The sequence below is a fragment of the Emys orbicularis genome, chromosome 2 (assembly GCF_028017835.1).
Source record: "Emys orbicularis isolate rEmyOrb1 chromosome 2, rEmyOrb1.hap1, whole genome shotgun sequence".
NCBI classification, from domain to species: Eukaryota; Metazoa; Chordata; order Testudines; family Emydidae; genus Emys; species Emys orbicularis.
In genome coordinates this window covers 246,690,337-246,712,019 of record NC_088684.1, presented here as the reverse complement: position 1 = coordinate 246,712,019, position 21,683 = coordinate 246,690,337, and the positions used below count along the sequence as shown (strand labels likewise).

The following is a 21,683-nucleotide window of genomic DNA, read 5'->3' as shown; positions in this document are numbered from 1 at the left end:
TGTAAGTGAAAGGAATAATTGAGGCAGTTTTATGGTGACATTTGTGTATGACTTGGCTACCATCCCCAGCTATTCTGTTAGAGAAGGGAAGATTGTCATGGACTGGGAGACCCTCCCCTGTTTCATTAGGGAGTGAAAGAATGAATAGTTGCAGCTTGCTGCCTGAAATGGGAAGAGGCAGAATGTCATGCCCCTTGTCATGAGACCTGCTGCCCACATCAGGGAGTGAGAGGAAGGATTGCACCTAACTTTGACCTTTGATTGTTATGGCAACCTTAAATCTTACACTCATCTAAGGTTCATCTAGATGTAATGGCTTATCATCCTTAGCCATCTGATACAGAGTTAATGCCCCAGGTATTCAAGTATATCTTTGGACCTTTTTCTGCATCTTTAAGGAGCTTGTATTATAATGAATCTGAATATGAGGACGGAATTAAGTCCTGATCCCTAAAACACATGTGTACTTTACTTCAGGCAATAGGACTACTCACGTATTTACAGGTAAGTACATTAAAGTTAAGTTAAGTTTGCATTGGCAACCTTTATTCTGGCTTTTCTTAACTGTTGAATGCTTGACTTTGCAACCTTAATAACATTATGTTAATGTAGCTTTTCTAAAAGTTACATATTCAGTTAGGTTCTTTTTTAATTATTTCAGGACTCTTTTAAAGTATATTTGTCACATAATCAAGCAAAGGTTAATAATCTGTCATTTAGAACAGGTCACGTGTTACCAGTGAGAACAGGAATTGTCTGAATTTATGATGGGAACATTCCACATCAACACTGTACTGCACTAGACTTTGTAGCAGTCTGCACTTTATTTCAGATTACTATTGTTAGGGACCATTGGTACTAGGTGCCCAGCTCTTTGTAATTTAAAACAGCAAAGACATCTGATTTAATCTTTATCTCTCTGTATCTTACCAAGTAAAGATACTAGGAAAAAGAGTAGAGATCACTCAGAAAGGTGCTTGTTGTAATGGTACAGTTCGAGAGTGGAAGATGGAACAGTTCCCTATGGGGGAAGATGTTTGAAAGAGGTCAGCGTCCCTACTGCAGATGGTGGAGTTTTGATGGGTAATAAAAGAGTTTGGTGTTTGGATTCAGACAGAAAGGTTGTGACTTCAACTGTCTGCTCACTGAAAGGAAAAAAATCCTTTACATCTAGAATTTCATATTACTGTATTATTTTCTATTCAGAAATGATAGAAGGTTAAAACCTGTTTATTTTCTATTCTTGACTTCATTTTATTAGGTGAATGGAAATACAATTTTAGTGTTTTTCTTTGTTTTGACCTTTCTAAACTGAAGCCACATTTAATGCTCTCATTAAACTAAAAATAATATTTTGTTTGAAGATAACTTATGTAAGTACCACTATATGCTCTGCTGAATTGCTATTGTGTAACTCCCTTTACTAATGGGCTTTACTGAACCACAACAAAGATACCAATGTTTCTTAGAGAAATAGTGCACTCACAGAAACATTATTTCCCTCTTTGTTTAGCAGTAGAAGAACACTAGTTATATGAAGATCAAGCTACTTGCTCTTTCAACAGATTGTGCACTTAAAGTACAGACCTAAAAAGAGTAATTGGAATGCTCAGGTAATTGAATGACCTTATATGTTGAATAACCCTAGGTATTTTTAGTAGTTGTGCTAGTGCTGGCTACAATAACATTTTCATTCTAAACTATTATTTTTAGCTGTTTATAACTTTTACTCCTGGGGGAATTCTGCACCACTGCACAATGCAGAATTTGTGCAGAATTCCATGTTTCCCCCACAGAATTGGGGCTGCAGAACTGCTGGTTGCCACTACGGGCCATTGGACTCTGCAGAGCCCAGCTCAGTGAGCGGAGCACCCAGCCCAGCAGGGATGGAGGCTCTGCACGCTCTGGCCATCTGGCTTGATCCTCATTCTCCTGGGGACGTGAGAGATCCTGGGAGACCCAGCTCTGGCAGAGGGTGAGGAAGGGAAAGAAGCTAGGGGGAATAAAGGCTCTGGGGGTGCAGGTGTCTGGGCCAGGGGTGCCCCATGGCTGGGCTCTGGGGAGAGAGGGGTGCAAGTGTCTGGGCTGGGAGGTGCCCCGTGGATGGGTTCTGGGGGGAGGGATGTGTGAATGTCTGAGCTCTAAAGGGAGCGGGTGGGGGTGTCTGGGCTGGGGGGATGCCCCGTGGCTGGGCTCTGGGGAAGGAGTGTGTGGGTATCTGGGATGTGGGGATGCCCGGTGGCTGGGCTCTGGAGGGAGGGGAGTGCAGGTGTCTGGGCTCTGGGGGCCCCACACAGCCCCCTCCAGCATCCCCCAACTGGAACTGGGTTGTCATAGGGGTTTCTTTAACTCTACTCCTGGGAGAATCTTTTTGTTCTTCTTCGAGTGATTGTTCATGTGCATTGCAAGCAGGTGTGTGCGCGCCGCGTGCACGCCAGCCAGAAGATTTTACCATAGCAGCGTCCGTAGGGTTGGCTCCGGCGCCCCCTGGAGTGGCGCCTTTATGGCGCTGTATATAGGGGCCAGCCGACCCCCCACCGCCTCAGTTCCTTCTTACCGCCGGTGACGGCTAGCTGGAACTTCTCTTGCTCTTTAGCAATCGTGGCAGTGTTCTATAGTTCTTGTACATCGTTTATTAGTTAGTGGTTAGTGTTAGTGTTAGATAGTTAGGAATCAGTTGGGGGGGTTTCCCCAACTTTTCGTCGCTCCGCTGGGGCATGCCCGGGTCCCCAGGGTTCAAACTCTGTCGGGACTGCAGAAGTTTATGCCGAAAAGTGATCCGCACTCTTCGTGCTTATGGTGCCTCGGGGAGGCCCATCAAAGGGACAGGTGTCCTATCTGCAGGGCTTTTCGCCCCAGGACTCTCAAGGATAGAGAGCAGAGACTTAAAGTCCTCCTAATGGAGGCGGCACTCCGGCCACAATCGGATCCCGGACCTTCAGAGCCGGCACCCAGCACTTCATCCTCGGTGCACAGTGCTCCGGCACCGGAGATAGGTCGTGAGGCCAAGGCCCCAAAACCCCGGCACCGGAGAGAGTCGGCGCATAAGAAATCATCTTCGACAAGACGCCGCTCTCCTTCGCCGGTGCCGGCTAAAAAGAACAGGCCGCGGACCGAACAATCTCCCCACCGGGACTCTAAAGGTCGGGCGCAGTCCACGATTGTTACGGGGCAACCCGCGCCGCAGACCCATCCGGCCATCCCGTTGACTCCCGCCCCGGAGAGGGCAAGGTCGAGTCTGGAACGGCATAGATCCCCAGACATGATGGAGGAGGTCCGCCTCCCATTGATGCCTGAGGCGTTCAAGGCCGCCTCAGACCTCTTGAACCTTCCGGTGCCAGCATCGCCGCACCGGTGCAGAGAACCTCCGGCTGCCACCGGGCCCCACTATCACTCTAAGCGTAAACCGGCGATGCGCTCACCGCACTCTCCACGCGGCGCCACGGTAGCGGCACCGGCGCGAGCACCCCAGCCGACGACTGTGGGTACCGCTCCTCCGATGTCCTCCTATTCAGAGACTTCTGACTCGGAGGCGGACTCCTACCGTTCTAACAGATCGAGGAGCAGATCGTCCTCGCGTAGGAGTGCCCAACCGTACCTGCCACAGTGGCATCACCAGCAGGAGTGGCAACCACCTCCACAGTGGCCGTTCTGGACGCCATGGGCCTACCATCAGTCGGTGGGTCAGGCGTACGGGCCCCGCTCACAAACCGCTTCCGTCTCCTCAGCGTCTGCGGCACCGCCGCTAATGCCACCACCACCGGCACCGCCGTCCGACAGGAGTGTGCCACAAGGCATTACGGCACCCCCAGGTGAAACAACGGCACCGACAGGGGCTTTGCTTCCTTCAGCGCAGGCACTGCCCAGCACTCCTCGGCGTTCGGTGGCGACCCCGGTACCGGCCGCGGTGCCGCATCTTGAGCCCGCACCGGCCACGCAGCCGGAGTACCGTGTGCCGCAGGCCCTTACAGAGGGAGACGTGGTAGATGAAGGGCAGCTACTTGGGACATCTTCCTCTTCATCTCCGGATGAGGCAGTAGCGGGAACTTCTGCTGCTCCGGCTTTAGAGGATAATAGACTCCTCCAACAGCTCCTTACTCGAACGGCCCAGAGCCTCTCGATACAGACGGAACAGATCGAGGTGGACACCGATCCCGTAATTGATATCCTGACCCCGTCAGGCCCATCTAGGGTAGCCCTGCCCCTCATAAAAACCATTGCGGACACAACCCGTACCTTGTGGCAAACTCCAGCCTCATTGGCCCCTACAGCCAAAAAGACTGAGAGGCGGTATTTTGTCCCAACCAAGGGCTATGAACATCTTTACACGCACCCCCCGCCGGACTCCCTAGTGGTGGATGCGGCCAACCAGAGGGAGCGACAAGGTTTTCAGGGATCCACACCTAAAAATAGAGAGGCTAAAAAGTTGGACCTCTTCGGATGCAAGGTCTATTCAACGGGGGGCCTACAGTTGCGTATTGCCAATCAGCAGGCCATAGTGAGCCGGTATGGACACAACACGTGCTCGGCTTTGTCTAGGTTTGCGGACCTCCTCCCGCAGGATTCACGAACCGAGTTCTCGGCCCTTGTCGAGGAGGGCAGATTAATTACTCAAGCTTCCCTTCAGGAAGCCTTGGACGCAGCCGATTCGGCCTCGCGCACGTTGGCTACTGGTCTGGTCATGAGGCGCGGAGCCTGGCTTCAAGTTTCCGGCCTTCCTCATGAAGTTCAACAGACTATACAGGACTTACCCTTTGAAGGGCCCACGCTTTTCTCAGAAAAGACGGACAAACGGCTCCATAGCCTAAAGGACTCGCGGACCACCCTCCGTTCTTTAGGCCTACACACCCGTTACTCAGCGTAGGCAGTTTAGGCCGCCGCAGGCCCCGCGTCCGTATCAACCTCAAAATCGAGGTGATGCCGTGCGCAGAAGACCGCGGACTGGCAGGAGGAGGCAACAACAGCAGCCCTTCGGCCAGTCTTCTACCCAACCAAGGCCTCCGCAGGGGCCTAGACCACCATTTTGAGGGTTCGGTCGAGGACGGCCTACCGGACAGATCTCTGGATCCTCCCAACCTCACCTTTTCATCACGTCTGTCCCCCTTCTATCATGCGTGGGCCCGGATCACGTCAGACGCTTGGGTGCTTCGCACGGTAGAGGAGGGATATTCTATCCAGTTTTCCTCCCTCCCGCCGCACCAGCCCCCCTCCCCGTCCCTCTTCAGGGACCCCTCTCACAAGCAACTTCTTCTTCAAGAAGTTCAGTCCCTCCTTACAGCAGGGGCAGTGGAGGAGGTGCCTCGAGAACTACGGGGCAAGGGCTTCTATTCTCGATATTTCCTAATACCGAAAGTGAATGGATGTGTTGTTCATGTCCATTCCAATACCCACCCTCCTACCCCTCTGTCGGAGTATCGGCAAGAAGGAACTGAGGCGGTGGGGGGTCGGCTGGCCCCTATATATAGCGCCATAAAGGCACCACTCCAGGGGGCGCCGGAGCTGACCCTACGGACGCTGCTATGGTAAAATCTTCTGGCTGGCGTGCACGCGGCGCACACACACCTGCTTAGAATGCACATGAACAACACATCTCAAAGAACAACAGTTATGAGAAGGTGAGTAACCGTTTCTTGTTGTTGTATGCATTGTTGACATACTTGTTGACAGGTATTTTGAAATAAACCACCAAAATAATTCAAACTGGAATGATTATATTGTGTTATTTTGACAAATAAAATATGCAGAATTTTGCAGAATTTTAAAATATTGTACACAGAATTTTAAATTTTTTGGTGCAGAATTCCCCCAGGAGTAAACTTTACTCCTAAAAATGCCCCAGCACTCTGGTAACTTAGGCACTAACTAGATCGCCAGAGAAGCCCTGATTGAGGGGCAGAATACTTAATTACCCAATCAGACTGTGAACTGATGAGCTAAAGGGCTAATTATCCCATCAACAGAGAAGGTAGTTAAAGAGCCCAGAAAGGATATGCAATGGGAAGAAAGAAGGGCTAACAGAGCTCAGAGTAAGGTTAGTCTCTGGTTGGTGAGAACATGCCCTCTTCCTGGAGAAAGGGCTGAGGACTGAAGGTAGAAGTGCTGCAAGAGGATTGTGATGGTGGCTTGGTGATGTGAACCTAAATAAATCCAGGGCTTTGGAGCTGTGCTCTGGCTGTGCTCCAGCTCCAGGCAAAAACCTGCAGCTCCACTGCTCTGGAGCTGCTCTGCGCTCTAGTTCTGGGCTCCACTCCAAAGCCCTGAATAAAAACTCAGAGGTGTTGACAGTCAAGAAGCATCCAAGACCATTTGTGAGGAACTGCAGGACAGGAGAGGAGCCAGCCCTGTTACAATGACCTTTTGAGATTAAATTTCTTTCTTTTGTGAATGAATTTAGTACATGTTAAAAATGCTAAACTAATGACGCTTATACCTGTTTAGCCATGGAATAGACACAGCATTGGCAGTAAAAGTGCATGGATTACCAAATACCCCAGCAATGTCTGAATGCTTCTTGGAACAAGAGGGTAGTTTAGCATTCAGGTATTCTTGACCTCTCTGCTGAGATCTGTGGAGGTACTCAAGATGGAGCCCCCTTAGTAATAAAAGAGAGAGCCTGTTCTGTTCTCTGTGAAAGCCCCTTTCATTTGGAAATACTCTTCCCCTCCAGTTCCCTTTACCTGAAATAGCTGAAATCTATTGGTGTGCAGGGCTTTTAGAAAGGGAGATGCTGGTGAAGGGTGGTGATTAAGGAGATATAGACATTGCTTCTTCTTTTCTGAGCTGCATGGTTTAATTATTGCTATATTTTATTGGGACTGCTGCTTGTTCCTATTGTCACAACCCAATGGCCCCCTCCCTCATGGGGTCCCCTGGGGAGGCAGATCAGCATTGTATGTTGCTAACGCTGCTGCAAGCATCGCAAGGCATTTTGGGAAGGGTCAAAGGTGTGAGTGTGGAGTGAAAGATTGCGAGAGGCCAAAAGGGGGAGGGAGGAAGAGAGCAGAGAACGGGTTAACTCGACACTTCAGCTAGCTCCGTCTGAAGATAAGATGCTGGCCCTGGTCCAAGGTCATGGGCTTGATGAGAAATCTGCAACTGCCCAGCCGTGAGAAGAGGAGAACTAAGTTGAGCAGGGCTGCAGAGATTGCAGTGAGAACAGTGAGAGTGAATGAGACGGCGAAGGCCAATGGGGGGGGGAACAAAGTCTCTGAAGCCGGTGTGTTTTGGGAAAGCCGAGGAGGCCACAGCGAGCTGGTTTGGACTGGTACAAAGAGTACCAGGAACAGAGGGCCCTGAACGAAAACACCCCCAAAAGAACCCAGGACTTAAAAACCCTCCCGAGAGCCAAAGCAAGTCGGAGATCACAGCGGACCTGGACGACCCGTTCACGGGACAAGAACTCCCGTCCTCCCTTCCCCCTCTTCTTACGTTACACCCAGGCTTGGCCAGCCTTGGGTCATGCGTGTGTGAGTATGAAAGTGGGTTAGGGCTGGGACACTAACGCTTTCTTTCTTCCTCTGAGTGACGTTGGAGCATTCCCAGTGCTCGCCACTGTTTTATTATTTTATTAATAAATCTTTAAAATTTAGTCACTTGGTGTGCTCCTCCATCTCCTCCCCTAAAGGTCCTGCGGCCTCAGCTTGATCACCTGACGCCCCGGGCAGATTGGTAACATAAATCTGTCACACTATCTTTATATTTTTAGTAGTGTTAGCGGTTTCTAGAGTATGAGATTATAGGTGCCCTTTCTGGTTCTTATAAGTCTCTAAAGAAATAAAATAAATATATCAATTAGTGACTTTTGTGATTTAAAACTGGTTCACTGAGTACTATAGTGACACTGCCAAAGTTTACATACGTCACTGAACAAAGATCTTTTAATGTTGCAGTGTCAAACTCAGTTGATGGGGGACCAAATTCAATTTTTAGTTATGGTTAGTGGGCTGAGATATAAACTTGAGGCTATATACTGCTTCAGTTCACAGTGAACTCCCACTAATGTTATCAGTGTGAGGCTTACACAAGGAGTAAGAGTAGAAAATGGTCTTTATGTATTTACTAAACTCTTAGTAAGAAGAAATATGATTAAGAGATACAAAATAATAAATGGTAGAGAAGTTAAATTGGGCATTTCTATCCAATCACGCTTGTAAGACAAGCATAAGGGGAAAAATTTAGAATATATATTTACACCAGGCGTTCCCAAACCTGATTTGCTGCATGTTCAGGGTAAGCCCCTGGCGGGCCGTGAGAGTCTTTGAGATGCTTCCCGCAGCTCCCATTGGCTGAGAACGGCGAACCGCGGCCACTGGGAGCTGCGAGTGGCCATACCTGCAGACGCTCAGGTAAACAAAGCATCTCGTGGCCCGCCAGGGACTTACCGTGAACAAGCCGCAAACCAAGTTTGGGAACCCCTGATTTACACAAAGCACAACTAGTCAGTGGAACTCATTGAAATATGGTTTTGAGGTTAAAAGCTTAGTAGGATTCAAAACTGAATTCAAAATTGAGAACATTCACAGTTCTGTTAGCAGTGTTGTCAACTTTGCTATTTTTATTACAAGTCTCACAATATCTGGTGTTTTTTCCTAAAGTCCCAGATCCTGGAGACATGAGATTCTCAGATTTTATTGAAAAACAAACACCGCCCCCTCCCCCCACCCCACCCCACGCTTTCTAGTCCTAATAGTTATGAAGAAACACTTGAAGACATAATACTTAAAGACTTGAAAATCCTTAAGGAAAAAAATATATCCCAAAATGCCCTTTTAAAAAATCTATGGTTTTTAAACCAATCTCATGGTTTTGGAGGTCCGATATATGATGTCTGAAAGATGGGGTTGGCAACACTGCATTAAGCAAGGATGTGGATGGGTGATCAGCTCATGAGGAGGCACCCCTTTCCCCAACCCAGGATCAGGCAGCGAGCAGCATTACCAGCCCTTGGGATTTCACCATGAGTCTCACAATATTTGTTTTCTTTAAATTCCCAGCTCCTGGGTTCATATGATTAGGTGAGACTCTCAGCTTCCCTTTAAAACAAGTACGTTTAAAACAAAGTTTTAAACAGTGCGGGGGCGGGGGTCTTCCCTAGGGAGGCTGTGGCGACAATCACTTACTTTTAAAACAAGTAAGTTTCTAGCCCTCATGGTTGCTCAGATAAGCCTGAAAACGTGACCTGCGTGCACCTTGAGGGCTCAGCAGCCAAAAGGAAAACAAAAAAGAGCCCCAAATGCATAATTAAAAAACTCACTAATCATAATCCACTCTCATTGTGTGTGGGGGCGGGGAGGTAAAAGGATGATTGGTGATTTCTGAACACGTGGCGTTGCCAGTATTATTGAATGAATGGACAGCACCTTAGTCCCTCTGCAGCCACTCTGTCCCTGCACTGAAAACCCAAATCAGGATGAAAGCCTGGGCATAGTTAGTCCCAATTCCCCCCTTAAATCCTGCACACACACACACAGGCCTAAGTCCCCCTCACTCCTCACCCCGCTCCTGCTCCCTTGTGGGGTTAGCGGCAGGCACAGCACTGCCCAGCTCAGATACCGGGCTGCGGAAGGGTAGGGGCGTCATGGAAGCGTGAACAGCTTCACTTTCCCCTAATGCGCCTGTTCTGCGCATGCTCAGTGGAGCGAGCCGTAGTAGCAAAGCCTGCCCTGCTCTGTGGCTGGGATCTGCATCCGGGTCGCGGCTTGCGGCTGTGCCCATTGTCTGGGTTACCGGCCCGGACTCCGCCAGCGCCGGGACCCTGTGCTGAGGAGCCTGAGGGGTGGGAAGGGGACCGGCGCGTCTGCCGCCGCCGCCGCCCGAGCCGCTCTTCGCCTCCTTGTCCCGCCGCCGGCTTTAGTAAGTGACTGTCCCCGCCGCCTCCCCGGGAGCCCCCTCCCCCGCCTCGCCTGCCCGGCCGCCCCGGGCTAGCATTGGGTATCTCCCGGGCGAAGAGGCGTTAGCCTCTCGCACCTTCCCTCCCCACAGTGCGAGGCCTTGCCTGCCCCCCGCACCTCCCGGTGGGAGGCATTAGCCACCCCCCGTAACCTCTCCCTGCCCCCCCCCCCCCCGTGGCTGTCCTTATCCAATGCTTATTAGTATCAACGAGCCCTCATTGCTGAGGGGCGCTGGTCCTGGGGGCCGGGGATGCCCCAACAAAAGATGTATTAACCCCAAACCTTTATGCATCATGTTTCCCCTCCCTCCCTGCACTGGTAGGACTATTTCAGATCCCTGGCTGGAGGTGGGTGCTATTGTATCTCATGCTGTATGATGTTTGTGTGCTGACTGAGCTTTAAACTGTACAACATAGGCAGTTCCTGCCACCAGCACCTGTACAGTCGAAATGGTTTATGCTTAATATAATGTTGATTTTCATGATCATCATCTAATAATGAAATTCTTTTGTTTCTACAGTGGATCGCAGTTCGAAGAGGAGACAAGTGAAGCCTTTGGCAGCTTCACTGCTGGAAGCTTTAGATTATGATAGCTCAGATGACAGTGATTTTAAGGTTGGAGATGCCTCAGGTAAACATTTCCCTTCAGCTCCCTAATTCAAAATGATTTTGTTTCCATTATTTTTATGAGAAATTATGGCTTTTGGTTTCTCAGCTCCTATCTGGAATGGGAGAAGGAGTGGTCAGTAATCAGTAGGTTACACGTTGAAATTGTACATTGTGTTTCTGTATAGGATATAAACCTGTTGGAATGTTGGCACCTGAAGCCCAGTAATCTGATTGGTTAACTTGTAATCCTTATCTCTGTGAAATACCTAGTGCCAGGTACAACTTTAAAAAGTATTTTTTTTTTTAAATAAAAATAGATTGCAAACTGATAATTAAGCATTAGTTGCTTTCAACTGAAGATGAAACAAGGACCAGCAGGAATAATAAGTATTTTCTGTGCACAAGTGTTCTAGTTGTTAGCCTAAATAAAAACTAGGAGCATGTCTATACTATAGTCTATGTCAGGATAACTTATATTGCTCAGGGGTATGAACAAACCACCCTGCTGGGCGACATGAGTTACACTGACAAGTTCATGTGCACAGTGCTATGTTGGTGGAAGAGCTTCTGCTTCTCCTGACAACATAGTTTCTGCTGTTTGCAGAGGTGGCTTTTTTTTATGCCGACAGGAGAGTTGTCTCCCGTTGGCATAGTGTCTTCACCAGATGTGCTGTAGTGGCGCAGCTGCATCAGTACAGCTGCGCCACTGCAGCGCTGTATATGTAGATCTGGCTTTTGTCTAACAAAAAAAGGTATGGAAATACCTATTATTTATAATGTTGGACTAACATATTAATGTGAGGCAGTCATTTCCTTCACAGCACCTCTTTGTTCTCAAAAGCAAGAGCTTATCTTTTCTGGATGGCTTTTTTTTTTTTTTTTTTTTCAAGCCTGGTCCCTGCCAAAAAGTAGAAAACTTGGGAGGAAAAAAAAAAATCAATTTAGATTTATTTGTTTATATTACAGTAGCACCAGAGGACTCAATCAAATCAGTGCTGGGAGCTGTATGAACTCATAAGATAGTCCCTGTCTCAAAAGTTTTACAGTCTAAAGCCCTATTTCTGCAGTCTAATCCATATGTGAAGACCCTTGTATCTGCATGGAATCTCTCTTTAAGCCTAAAATAAGCCCCAACACAATAACTGATGTAATAAATAAATGGAGGCTGCAGGTGGGAGGAAGAGGGTAAAAGTGGCAGGACCATGTAGATAAATAGACTAGCTATATGCAGGTCATAGAATCATATATAGAAATAAAACAAGAGGTTTAAGGCCTAAAGGGAGCCCTATGACCACTTAGTCTGTCTGACCTCTTGCATAACACAGGCTAAAGAACTTCACCTAGTAATTCTTGCATTGAGCTTAGTGACTTGTAATTTCTACCACATCTCTTGGTAAGCTGTCCCGTATTAATGAATTCAGTAATTCCTAATGGCTTCTTGTCCAACATAGGTGTTTAAACTGATACAGGATTGCAGGTATGCTCTATTTTTCCCCCGACCCCTCTTCCTCAACTTTAGTCCCAATTTGAAAGATTCCCCTGGGGATTGTCTTCTTGTAGGAGAGAATTGCAGCAGCACCAGAATGAAACTGATCTGCATCTTGTTAATTTTCACTTTACGCTTCTTTGGAATTAAGGGCTTTTCATCTTGCAGATAGAACTGCTCTAGAAGGAGTTGAGTGAAACTGATTATATTGTCAGTTTCCAGTGGCAAGCTAGTCACTTTTATTCTGGTGCAATAGCATAGGTGGCATTATACTGGTGCAGTAGCAAAAGTGGCGTTCTTGGGAAAGGGAGTATGGGACACACAAGGGTAGTGTGAGGATCAAAATGTTCTAGGAGGCGACTGGGAAAGAGGTGTAGAGAGAGAAAATAATAAAAAATAGGAGTATATTGTATAACTTTCTCAGATTTAGTGAAAAAATAAATTCAGAAGTAAAAATTCCTACTTAAATTATTATTTTGTATTGGAACCTAAAGACTCCACTTGGATTAAAGGTTCATTGAACTATGGATGTTGTGCAGTTATGGAGATTCAGTCTGGGCCGTGAATAGGTACAAATGTTTAAATCTCTACTCCAGTCTAAGGAGTGGGAATTCCCTCAAGATGCAACATAGAAGCCAAGGCTGTTTGTGATCTCTGACAATAAAAGAAGTTTGCTTGTTCTAATCTTAAATACTTTGACTTTTTTTGTGTTCAGATCATTCAAATAGCTTTGCTTTAAAACTTCAGAATTGGTATATATAACTTCAATTGGGAGTGCTTACTCTGTGAAATTTTGAAAAGAAAAAGTATTTGAATTAAAGTTCTGAATGTTTTGAAAGGAAAAGCTTGTCAGTTCTTCAATGGCTTCTATCCCTTTTGTGTTGATTTTTAGTACAATATAAATGTTTAGATTGCTTCCTGTGTTTCATACTAATTAGATGATAATTGTATGCTTGAAAGAGCAGATCTGTGCTGTTTTGAATGTGGTTGATATATGATTTTAAATTTAAGCTATGCTTGGCCTGGTTACTTTTTTGATGGAAGAACTGAACTACAAAGGACTCTGCAACATGTCCAGAGTTTGCCTCACAAATAATACCCTATTCTTGATTGAAGAGTAGATTTCCCCCCCCCCCCTTAGTTTACAACATTGTTGAATCTGCAATTCATAACACATGGGCAGATCCTTGTGTTCATGTGGAACCCTATTGAATTCCGTGGTGCTCCGTGTGGATCCAGAGGTCTGTCTATGTACAGCAGGGATCGGCAACCTTTGACATATGGCCCGCCAGGGTAAGCACCCTGGTTTGCCGCTCCAGGCCAATGGGGGATGTGGGAAGCGGCGGCCAGCACATCCCTCGGCCTGCGCCGCTTCCCGCAGCCCCCATAGGCTTGGAACGGTGAACCGCGGCCAGTGGGAGCCACGATCGGCCGAACCTGCGGATGCGGCAGGTAAACAAACTGGCCCGGCCCGCCAGGGTGCTTACCCTGGTGGGCCGCATGCCAAAGGTTGCCAATCCCTGATGTACAGTATGTTGCAGGATCAGGGCCTATATCTCTTTAAGTCTAAGTACTCTTTGGATTTAGAATTCTATGGCTGAACTTCTTGTGTGGAATGGATTCCTTACAAATGTAGATAACCAAATGACTAAAAGTAAATGGAGAATAACCTTATTATATTGTGCAATATGATTACATTTTCAAATAAATGCCAGTACGTGTGGCTTACTCAACAAATAGGCAGTAATGCGTGTATTTGGGTAAGTCAGTGTTCAAATACACACACAAACAGCTATTTCAAATTACTAAAATTTTTGGTAAAAACCTAAGAAGTTCCATAGGAAAAAAGTTAACTAAACATCAAATATGAGGATTTAAATGCACTGAAGTCAAGAAATTCAAAAGTTGGGTTCCCCTCAGTCAGCCACGTTGCATCTGTGTGTGTGAAGTTCTAGATCTTAACTGCCTGTGTAGTAGTATGAGATGCTAAGATACTGCAAACCCTTAATCGTGCTCGTTGTCACACTGAAATCAATGGAAGTATGTGCTGTAGCAAGGGTTTGCAAGATTGGACTCAACTGTTTAAATAGGTATTTTAACTCCCAAATCTTCTGGATTCTGTTCCTCTGATGTTTTGTATGTGATAAGGGAACTTCCAAAATAAAAGAACAAATTACTTACAGGTTCCAGTGGTAACCCTAGTGTGGACAAGGTTTCCATGGGTAGACCCATTTTTATAACAGTGTCAGTTAATCCAGTTTTTAGGCTTTTCATCAAGTGTAACCAACACAATGGTAAAATGATGGAAGCAACTGATGTCTTATCTGCTTTAAGGATCCCACTGGTTTTAACATCCATTCAGCTGAACTGGTTTTGGAATTCATAAACTTCCCCAGTCTAGACATGACACTAGTTCTCAACCTTAGTGTTGCATTTGCATGGTTATTTTCAATGAAAAAAGTAACTTTCTTACACCTTCTCAGATACTATTTCTAAGTAGTGCTCCTTAGGGTACGTCTTCATTACCCGCTGTATTGGCGGGTAGCAATCGATTTATCTGGGATCGATATATCGCGTCTCGTTAAGACGCGATATATCGATCCCCGAACGCGCTCACCGTCGACTCCGGAACTCCACCAGAGCGAGCGGCGGTAGCGCAGTCGACGGGGGAGCCGCGGCCGTCGATCCCGCGCCGTGTGGACCCCAGGTAATTCGATCCAAGATACTTCGACTTCAGCTACGCAAACAGCGTAGCTGAAGTCGAAGTATCTTGGATCGATTTCCCCCCCCCCCCCCCCAGTGTAGACCAGCCCTTAGTATCGTTATAGTTAAAGTTGTATTTATTACTCATTTATTACAAATAATTTAAAGACTTATTCCTGGCTGAAGATTGGCATTACATGGTCTGTTTTGGAATAACTTTTAAAAAAATAATTGGTTTGGCGCTTTTTTTTTTATTTAAATTACAAGAGACAAAGAACATTCAAGTTTGATTTGGGATGCTTGCGTGTACCCCATGATGCAAAGTTTCATGTCTTCAACTGAAGTTTTGCAATCCAACAGTGCACAATAAAGATCAGTGCTTTGAGAGTTTGCTTTGAAAAGCAGCTATAGTGTACTCTTCTCTTTAACTTTAAATAGATGCATCCTAAGGATTCTTGATGCCTGGACTAGAGTATCTATTTGTTCCCTGTATAACTTGTGTATATAGCATCTTTTTAGCCTAGAGCTCTCAAAGCACTTTACAGCCCATGTGGATATGTAGTCACTTTTGCGGGATGGACTCTGCATCCATTTGCATCAGCATTGCTGCATAATAAGTGGGGTGAAGAACATTATAGTTTCAATGGAAAACATTAAAGTGAATTTTTAAGTAGGCAAAATGGATTTTGAAATATATGACAGCAGGGTTAAAGTGCTCAGACCTTTTTACTCTTAACTTTTTTTTTTTTTTTTAATTTCCTTTTATGCCACAAGCTGCATGATGCTTTTCTTGCCATTATTATTTATTAATAAACACTTGACATTATATCATCACCCAAAGATCCCAATCAAAATTGGTACCTTATTCTGCTGGGCTCTGAACAGACATGAATAAAGAGAAAGCCACTGTGCTGGATGCTGGGTCACTTATTGAGTGCTGGCTCAGAGGTAAGAATGCCCACTTACTACATCATTAGTAACTGGGTTGTCCTTAGATGCTTTTCATCCTTTTGCTGACTAGACATGACACACTTCATTTTACAGCATCTGACAGATTTACAATCTCCAGTTCCGTGTCTGCAAGCCAATCATTCACAACTCCTTTTTTTGTAGCCTTCTCAAACTCACACCTGCATTTGATAAAGTTGCTTAAATGCTTCACTCACAGGCATTGGAAGACAAAATACTGCCTCTGATCAGTACAATCATATCTTAAACTCTTTTGTCTGGTGATCTTTGTCTTTATATACATTGCTGTTACCAGAAGAGACAGAGTAATGTTTTAATTGAAGTGTATGGCTCAGATCCTTAATATTTTAAAATGCTTAGTCAAACCTTCTTACAATGCAAATAAGTCCATAAAATTATGGCTGCAAGTTAAATTGACATTAGATTCAGTCTAAAATCAAATGTTTGGAACATTACATAATAGATACCAATTCTGTTCTTTTTTGGTATTTAAGATTGATTTAGCCACTATTATATCCAATATGCACAATTATGGTGCGTAGCTTTATCTGATAGCCAGAAAATAAACAGGAATCTGCTAATAGACCATAAGTTACAATGATTTTAAAGTTCCTTCTTTTTCATACATTGAAACTGGAGAAGAATTGTCTTATCCTGTATGAAACCAGCAAAATGGCATGTTTTGTAACTGATTATTCTTTAAGATACTTTAAAACTGTCCTTTTAAAAAAAGAAATTTACCTTTTGTAATTAGGTGAAATGATTGAAATGGCCTACAGTATACTATAGTTTCTCCGAGATATTTGGTTTACATACTACTTTTTCCAGTTTTTGTGACTGGACTTGAGACTGAGTAGATTTGGTTAGCTGACAGGGAACATGGAAACAGGGACAAGTTGCAAGAATGAAGGGTTGGAAAGAGCTAGAAAAGCTCCATTAGGCTTTCTGACAAAAAACCCTTTTTTTCTGATAGTGCTATGTCGACCATTGCTGTATAAATAACATATTTTTTGCAAATTTAAAGAATATTTGACAAATTGTACAGAGAAAAGAGTTTAAAAAATGTATCCCATTACTTGTATGTATTTTTTTGGCAGTCAGATGGTTTGCTGTTCAACTATGAGTCTTTACTTCTTAAAGGTCAAAATTAGTTGTGGAGCAATTATTTTAAGCAGTTGTATTACAAGTTTAATTTTTAAAAAAAGCTTTAATCATAGCGTATTTAGAATTAAAAAAAAAAACTATATAAAAGGACAAGACTCTACTTCCTAGTGCAGTTATATCTACATTTATCTAAGATTAACATTTTGACTGTGACTTTCTTGCAATAATGTTGGTAAAGTGATTTTCATAATCAAATGCAGGCACAGTTTAGTACAGCCTTGGCCCTGGGACTTGATCAGCTTAAGCATAGTTAACTTAAAAAAATTGCTTTTGTGACACTGGGGTTTTGTGATACTGTATTAGTGATAGTCTCTTTTGTTTTCCCCTAGTCATGGAGGCTGTTGTCTCCTTAAGGGAAGGACTCAGGATATCTGAAGTTGTACATGGTGGTCATGGCCCCACCACATGTTCAATTCAGGACACTTGCTGTGTACTCAGCATGCTCAAACTTGGATTCTGGAAAGACTTTTCTTTGAGCTTAATTTAAGCATGTGAATAAGTCTTGGAAGGATCAAGAGCGAGGAAAGATCAATTAAAGGAACTCTCCAAAATGGTGCCAGGCACTCTTCTCCTGTTATTGTGAGCCTACTTTGCTGGCTTACCATAAGCCTTTTACTCTTAAAAGTTAAATGTGTTAACTTCTAAATTAATTAACATTTATTGTAAGAAATGGGTCCTTTAAGAAATTTAGCACCTGGTGGCACTCTTTTTAGGGCTTAGCTACATGGTGTGTGTATGGGGCTCTCTGCATCCTGTCTTCACCATACAGAACCATGCTAGTTCCACTGTCTATTGGGCTGTATATGGCTATGAAGGTGTGTGCAGGGATTGCTCTTTGGTAACTAATAAAATGCATTAGTTGCTATTGCCTGGTAAGTAAGGGCTAGTCTACGCTTACCGGGTATTTCGACGGCTGCGGATCGAAGTTCCGAGTTCGATTTATCGCGTCTGGTGTGGACGCGATAAATCGAACCAGGAAGTGATCCCCGTCGACTGCGGTACTCCAGCTAGACGAGAGGAGTACCGCGAAGTCGACGGGGGAGCCTGCCTGCCGCGTGTGGACCGCAGTAAGTTCGAAGTAAGGTATGTCGAATTCAGCTACGTTATTCACGTAGCTGAATTTGCGTACCTTACTTCGACTTGGGGGGTAAGTGTAGACCAGGCCTAAGATGATTAAGGGCAGAGGCATTTTTTTTTTTTTTTTTTTAGGTGCCAGTAAAGCAGTTATCTACAATGTGTGGCTCAAAAGATACACGATGAGGTTGTTTATTTATTTATTTTATTTATTGGCACTTGTTGGAGGCGACCGGTACAATTTGGTGGTAGATTTGGAAAATCTCAATCCTTACTTCATTGAAGCCTTTGCCTCATTGAGTGCATGTATCATGCAGAACAGAACTTTCTACTGTTTTCTAGTAAATTGCTCCAAATAAGATAATTTATTCTTCATTTCTCTTAACTTAAAATAAATATTTAAAATGAAAACTAGTAAAAGAATGTTGGTTACTAAGAGAAACACTCAAGTCAGGAAGTGTCCATGCATCTTTCAACCTTTTTGTGCAAATGCATCATAATAATCTTTAATTACATTTTTACATGCTCTCCTTTTTTCCCAACAGAACTCCAACCTCACTTATTTGCATACTGAATAGAGAATGAGGCAGAAGTCCAGAACCTCTGCCTTATCCATTGTGCAAATTGGACTAGTGTAGTAAATGAGACCAGGGATCAGTAACTGAAGAATGATAATGGGGTGACACCCAGTTCAGACTTGTCCATTGTCCAAACTATGGAGTGAATGAGGCAGAGCTCTTGTAGGGTAAAGATAGTAAGTGATGGTGAAATTAAAAATTCTTACTATGCATATATACCAGGTGGCAGAGTTAAGTTTGTATGAGCAAACTCAACTTTGGCACTTCTTGACTTTTGAATGCTTAATTTTGTAACCTTAATAATCTTTAAATGGCGTGATTGGTATTGAGTATCTATTTTATTTTGAGCTTTCATTTTCAAGGTTTAGGAAATAACTACTAAGATTTTAAAACAAGTACAATTATTCATGCTTTATAATATCCAGTGGCGACTATATCTATCCCATACTGCTGCCTATTGGTAATATGAGATGAGATTCAAAGGGGAATTTAACTAGGTGTCGTTTAATATATCTTAACTTTTTTTTTTTTTTTTTTTTTTCCCCATTTCAAAATGCACTCATTCAACAGATTCTGAGTAGTACTACTTGCAGTAGCGATATTTGGACACCAACTGCAACATAGGTTGGATGCCTAATAAGGGAGGAACATGCATCATTCTGTAATTTTAACAACTTGTTACTTCAACAGCTTTTGGGTTTTTTGGGTACATTTGTGTTGGAACACATTTTTTAAATTTTCATATGCTCAACAGATTCTGAAGGAAGTGGTCGTGGGAGTGAAGATGCATCAAAGGACAGTGGTGAAGGTTCCTGTAGTGAATCAGAAGAAAATGTCTTGGAGGAAGAATTGGCAGAAGTGAAAGTAGAGGAAGAACAGCAACCGAAAACTTCTGCTGGAGAAACGATGCTTACAACAGAGAAAGAGGTGATTAAGACTGAAAAAAAAGAACAGGAGGAAGAAGATGAGAAGCCAAAAAAGAAAAAAGAAAAGGAGAAAGAAAAAGCAACTGAATCTGATGCTGCTGCTGATGAGCAAACAAATGAACCAAAAAAGTGGAATTTGCGTAGGAACCGACCTCTGCTGGATTTTGTATCAATGGAAGAACTAAATGAAATGGATGATTATGACAGCGAGGATGACAACGACTGGCGACCTACTGCTGGGAAGAAGAAGGGAAAAACTGCATTGCGGAAAGAGGGAAGTGATGGAGATAATGAGGAGGATGAAGACGATGGAAGTGGTAGCGATGAGGATGACAATGATGAGGAAGGCAATGAGGATAACAGCAGCACTGCTAGTGATGGTGGATCCAAGAAAAAGAAAAATAAAGTTCTTAGCAGGAATAGTGCTGATGATGAGGAGCTGACAAATGATAGCCTGGCTCTTTCACAAAGCAAGAGTAATGAGGTAGAGCAACCAACTTTCTATAATATGTCTGTTGAAAAATGGAAAGTAGTCTGCAGTGCTATTCTTTTTAAATTACTCATTGAAGTTAAACTGATTGACTGGAATCCTATTTACAGTGAGGTGTTATTTTTTTTTTAATAATTTAAAAAAACTACAGAACTATGCTGAATGGGTACGGCAAGTGAAATAAACTTGTTTGGGCCATAAAGGCCAATCAACACCCATTTAAATCAATGGGAGTCTTTCCATCGGCTTCAATGGCCTTTGGATCAGTTTCATAGCAAGTAGGTCCATAGTGCGAACTAACTTCTGCTAATGAACAGTTTAGTTCTGTTATAGCGTGTATCTTATTAAACAGAAACCAATGCTAAAGTCGCGTAATAGCTTTGACATGTCCTAACGAATGCTCCCCCCCCCCCCAAGCAAATATTCTTGATCCAGTTCCTCATTGCAACAAACATCATAGAAAACAAAAATTACATTCGCTGTTCAAGAATTCTTAATAGAGGAACATGTACTCTGATGTGGGCTCAGCTAGAATGAATGTTATATTTCTCTAGCAAGCTGTTGATAGTTTTAGTGTATGTTCTAATTTTTTTTAAAACACCAAACAGTACCCTGGGTAAGAATTAATTGCATTGAATACATTGTGATTGCAGAATGCAAATATTATGTATTAAGTTTCTGATATTGCAGTCTTTTACCACACAATTCCTATCCCCTTAAATAGGGTGGTAGTGCTGTATTGGGTGGTTAAGATTGTTGACTTAATACATCATAGTTGCAAAATTCAAAAAATCACTGTAAAGACTATTGTTTTTAACTTTTTACAGGTAATTATACTGTTGATACAATAGGGTTTAACTTCTGGATAAATTATAGTCATACAGGATTACTTAGAAGGTTTTTTTTCATTTAAAGAGTCTTTTCTGATGAGTTATGTGTGCTGATTTTACTATTAACACTCCAAATTGTGTTGAGCAAGGTTTAGTCTTTTGGAATGTTGAAGAACCAAATGTCTTTCTGTGTTGTACTTTCATGAGAGACTTACTTGTAGATACTTTATGGATTTAGTCACTAACATTGGTTATCACTTGTGCATCTTCTTAACGCTAGTAGTTGTGACTAAAAAGATAACTTGAGAATATGCATGTACTGTTTTTAACATTAAACCAGTACACTTGTTTACATTTAGAAATTTGCGACATTGTGTGCATTATATGCTTATTGTTGTGACTCCACACGGAATGGTTAGATTTGATAGTGTTAGGATCTAAAGTACTTCTTAGATGAATGTGTCATTTTGAACCTCATAGCAGGTTTGCCCTCTTGCCACACAGTAGGTACAATACAGGCCGTGATATTGCAGGCCTATTTTACCTGATCTTTAGGGATCTCTTAAGGTGAGAGTAGCCCACTCTCAGTCCCTTTTCCTTTATATCATTTTATAATTTTAAACTACCACTATACACTTATCCATGCCTTCTAGCTGAGGCTCTCAAAGTACTTCACAGATATTAATGGACTAATCTTCACAAAACATCTGAGGTAGGTTAGTGTTGTTACAGTATAATCCCATATTACAGATGGGGAAACTGAAGGACCGAGAAATTAAGGTCTTGTTCCTTAACGTGTCTTCAGCTCCCACTGACGTCAATGGTAATTGAGGGTGTTTAGCACCTTGCCAGATTGATTCTTAAGTGACTTCCCCACAGTCTGTGCCAGAGTCAGAATTAAAACTCAGATCTCCTAGCTTCAAATCTTGGGCATTAATAATAAGACCATCTTTCCTACCTTTCA

At 43.7% G+C, this 21,683-nt stretch overlaps 1 protein-coding gene across 1 annotated transcript in view; it reads left to right on the top strand.

Moving 5' to 3' along the window:
• The first annotated feature begins 9,746 nt into the window (after positions 1 to 9,746).
• The window catches only part of PHF14 (PHD finger protein 14), a 283,433-nt gene continuing 271,496 nt past the window's right edge, over positions 9,747 to 21,683 (top strand). The window contains exons 1-3 of the mRNA XM_065399294.1: positions 9,747 to 9,852; positions 10,411 to 10,521; positions 19,228 to 19,883. Coding sequence (XP_065255366.1) covers position 9,852; positions 10,411 to 10,521; positions 19,228 to 19,883 — 768 coding nt within the window. The 5' untranslated portion in view covers positions 9,747 to 9,851. The remainder of the gene's footprint in view (positions 9,853 to 10,410; positions 10,522 to 19,227; positions 19,884 to 21,683) is intronic.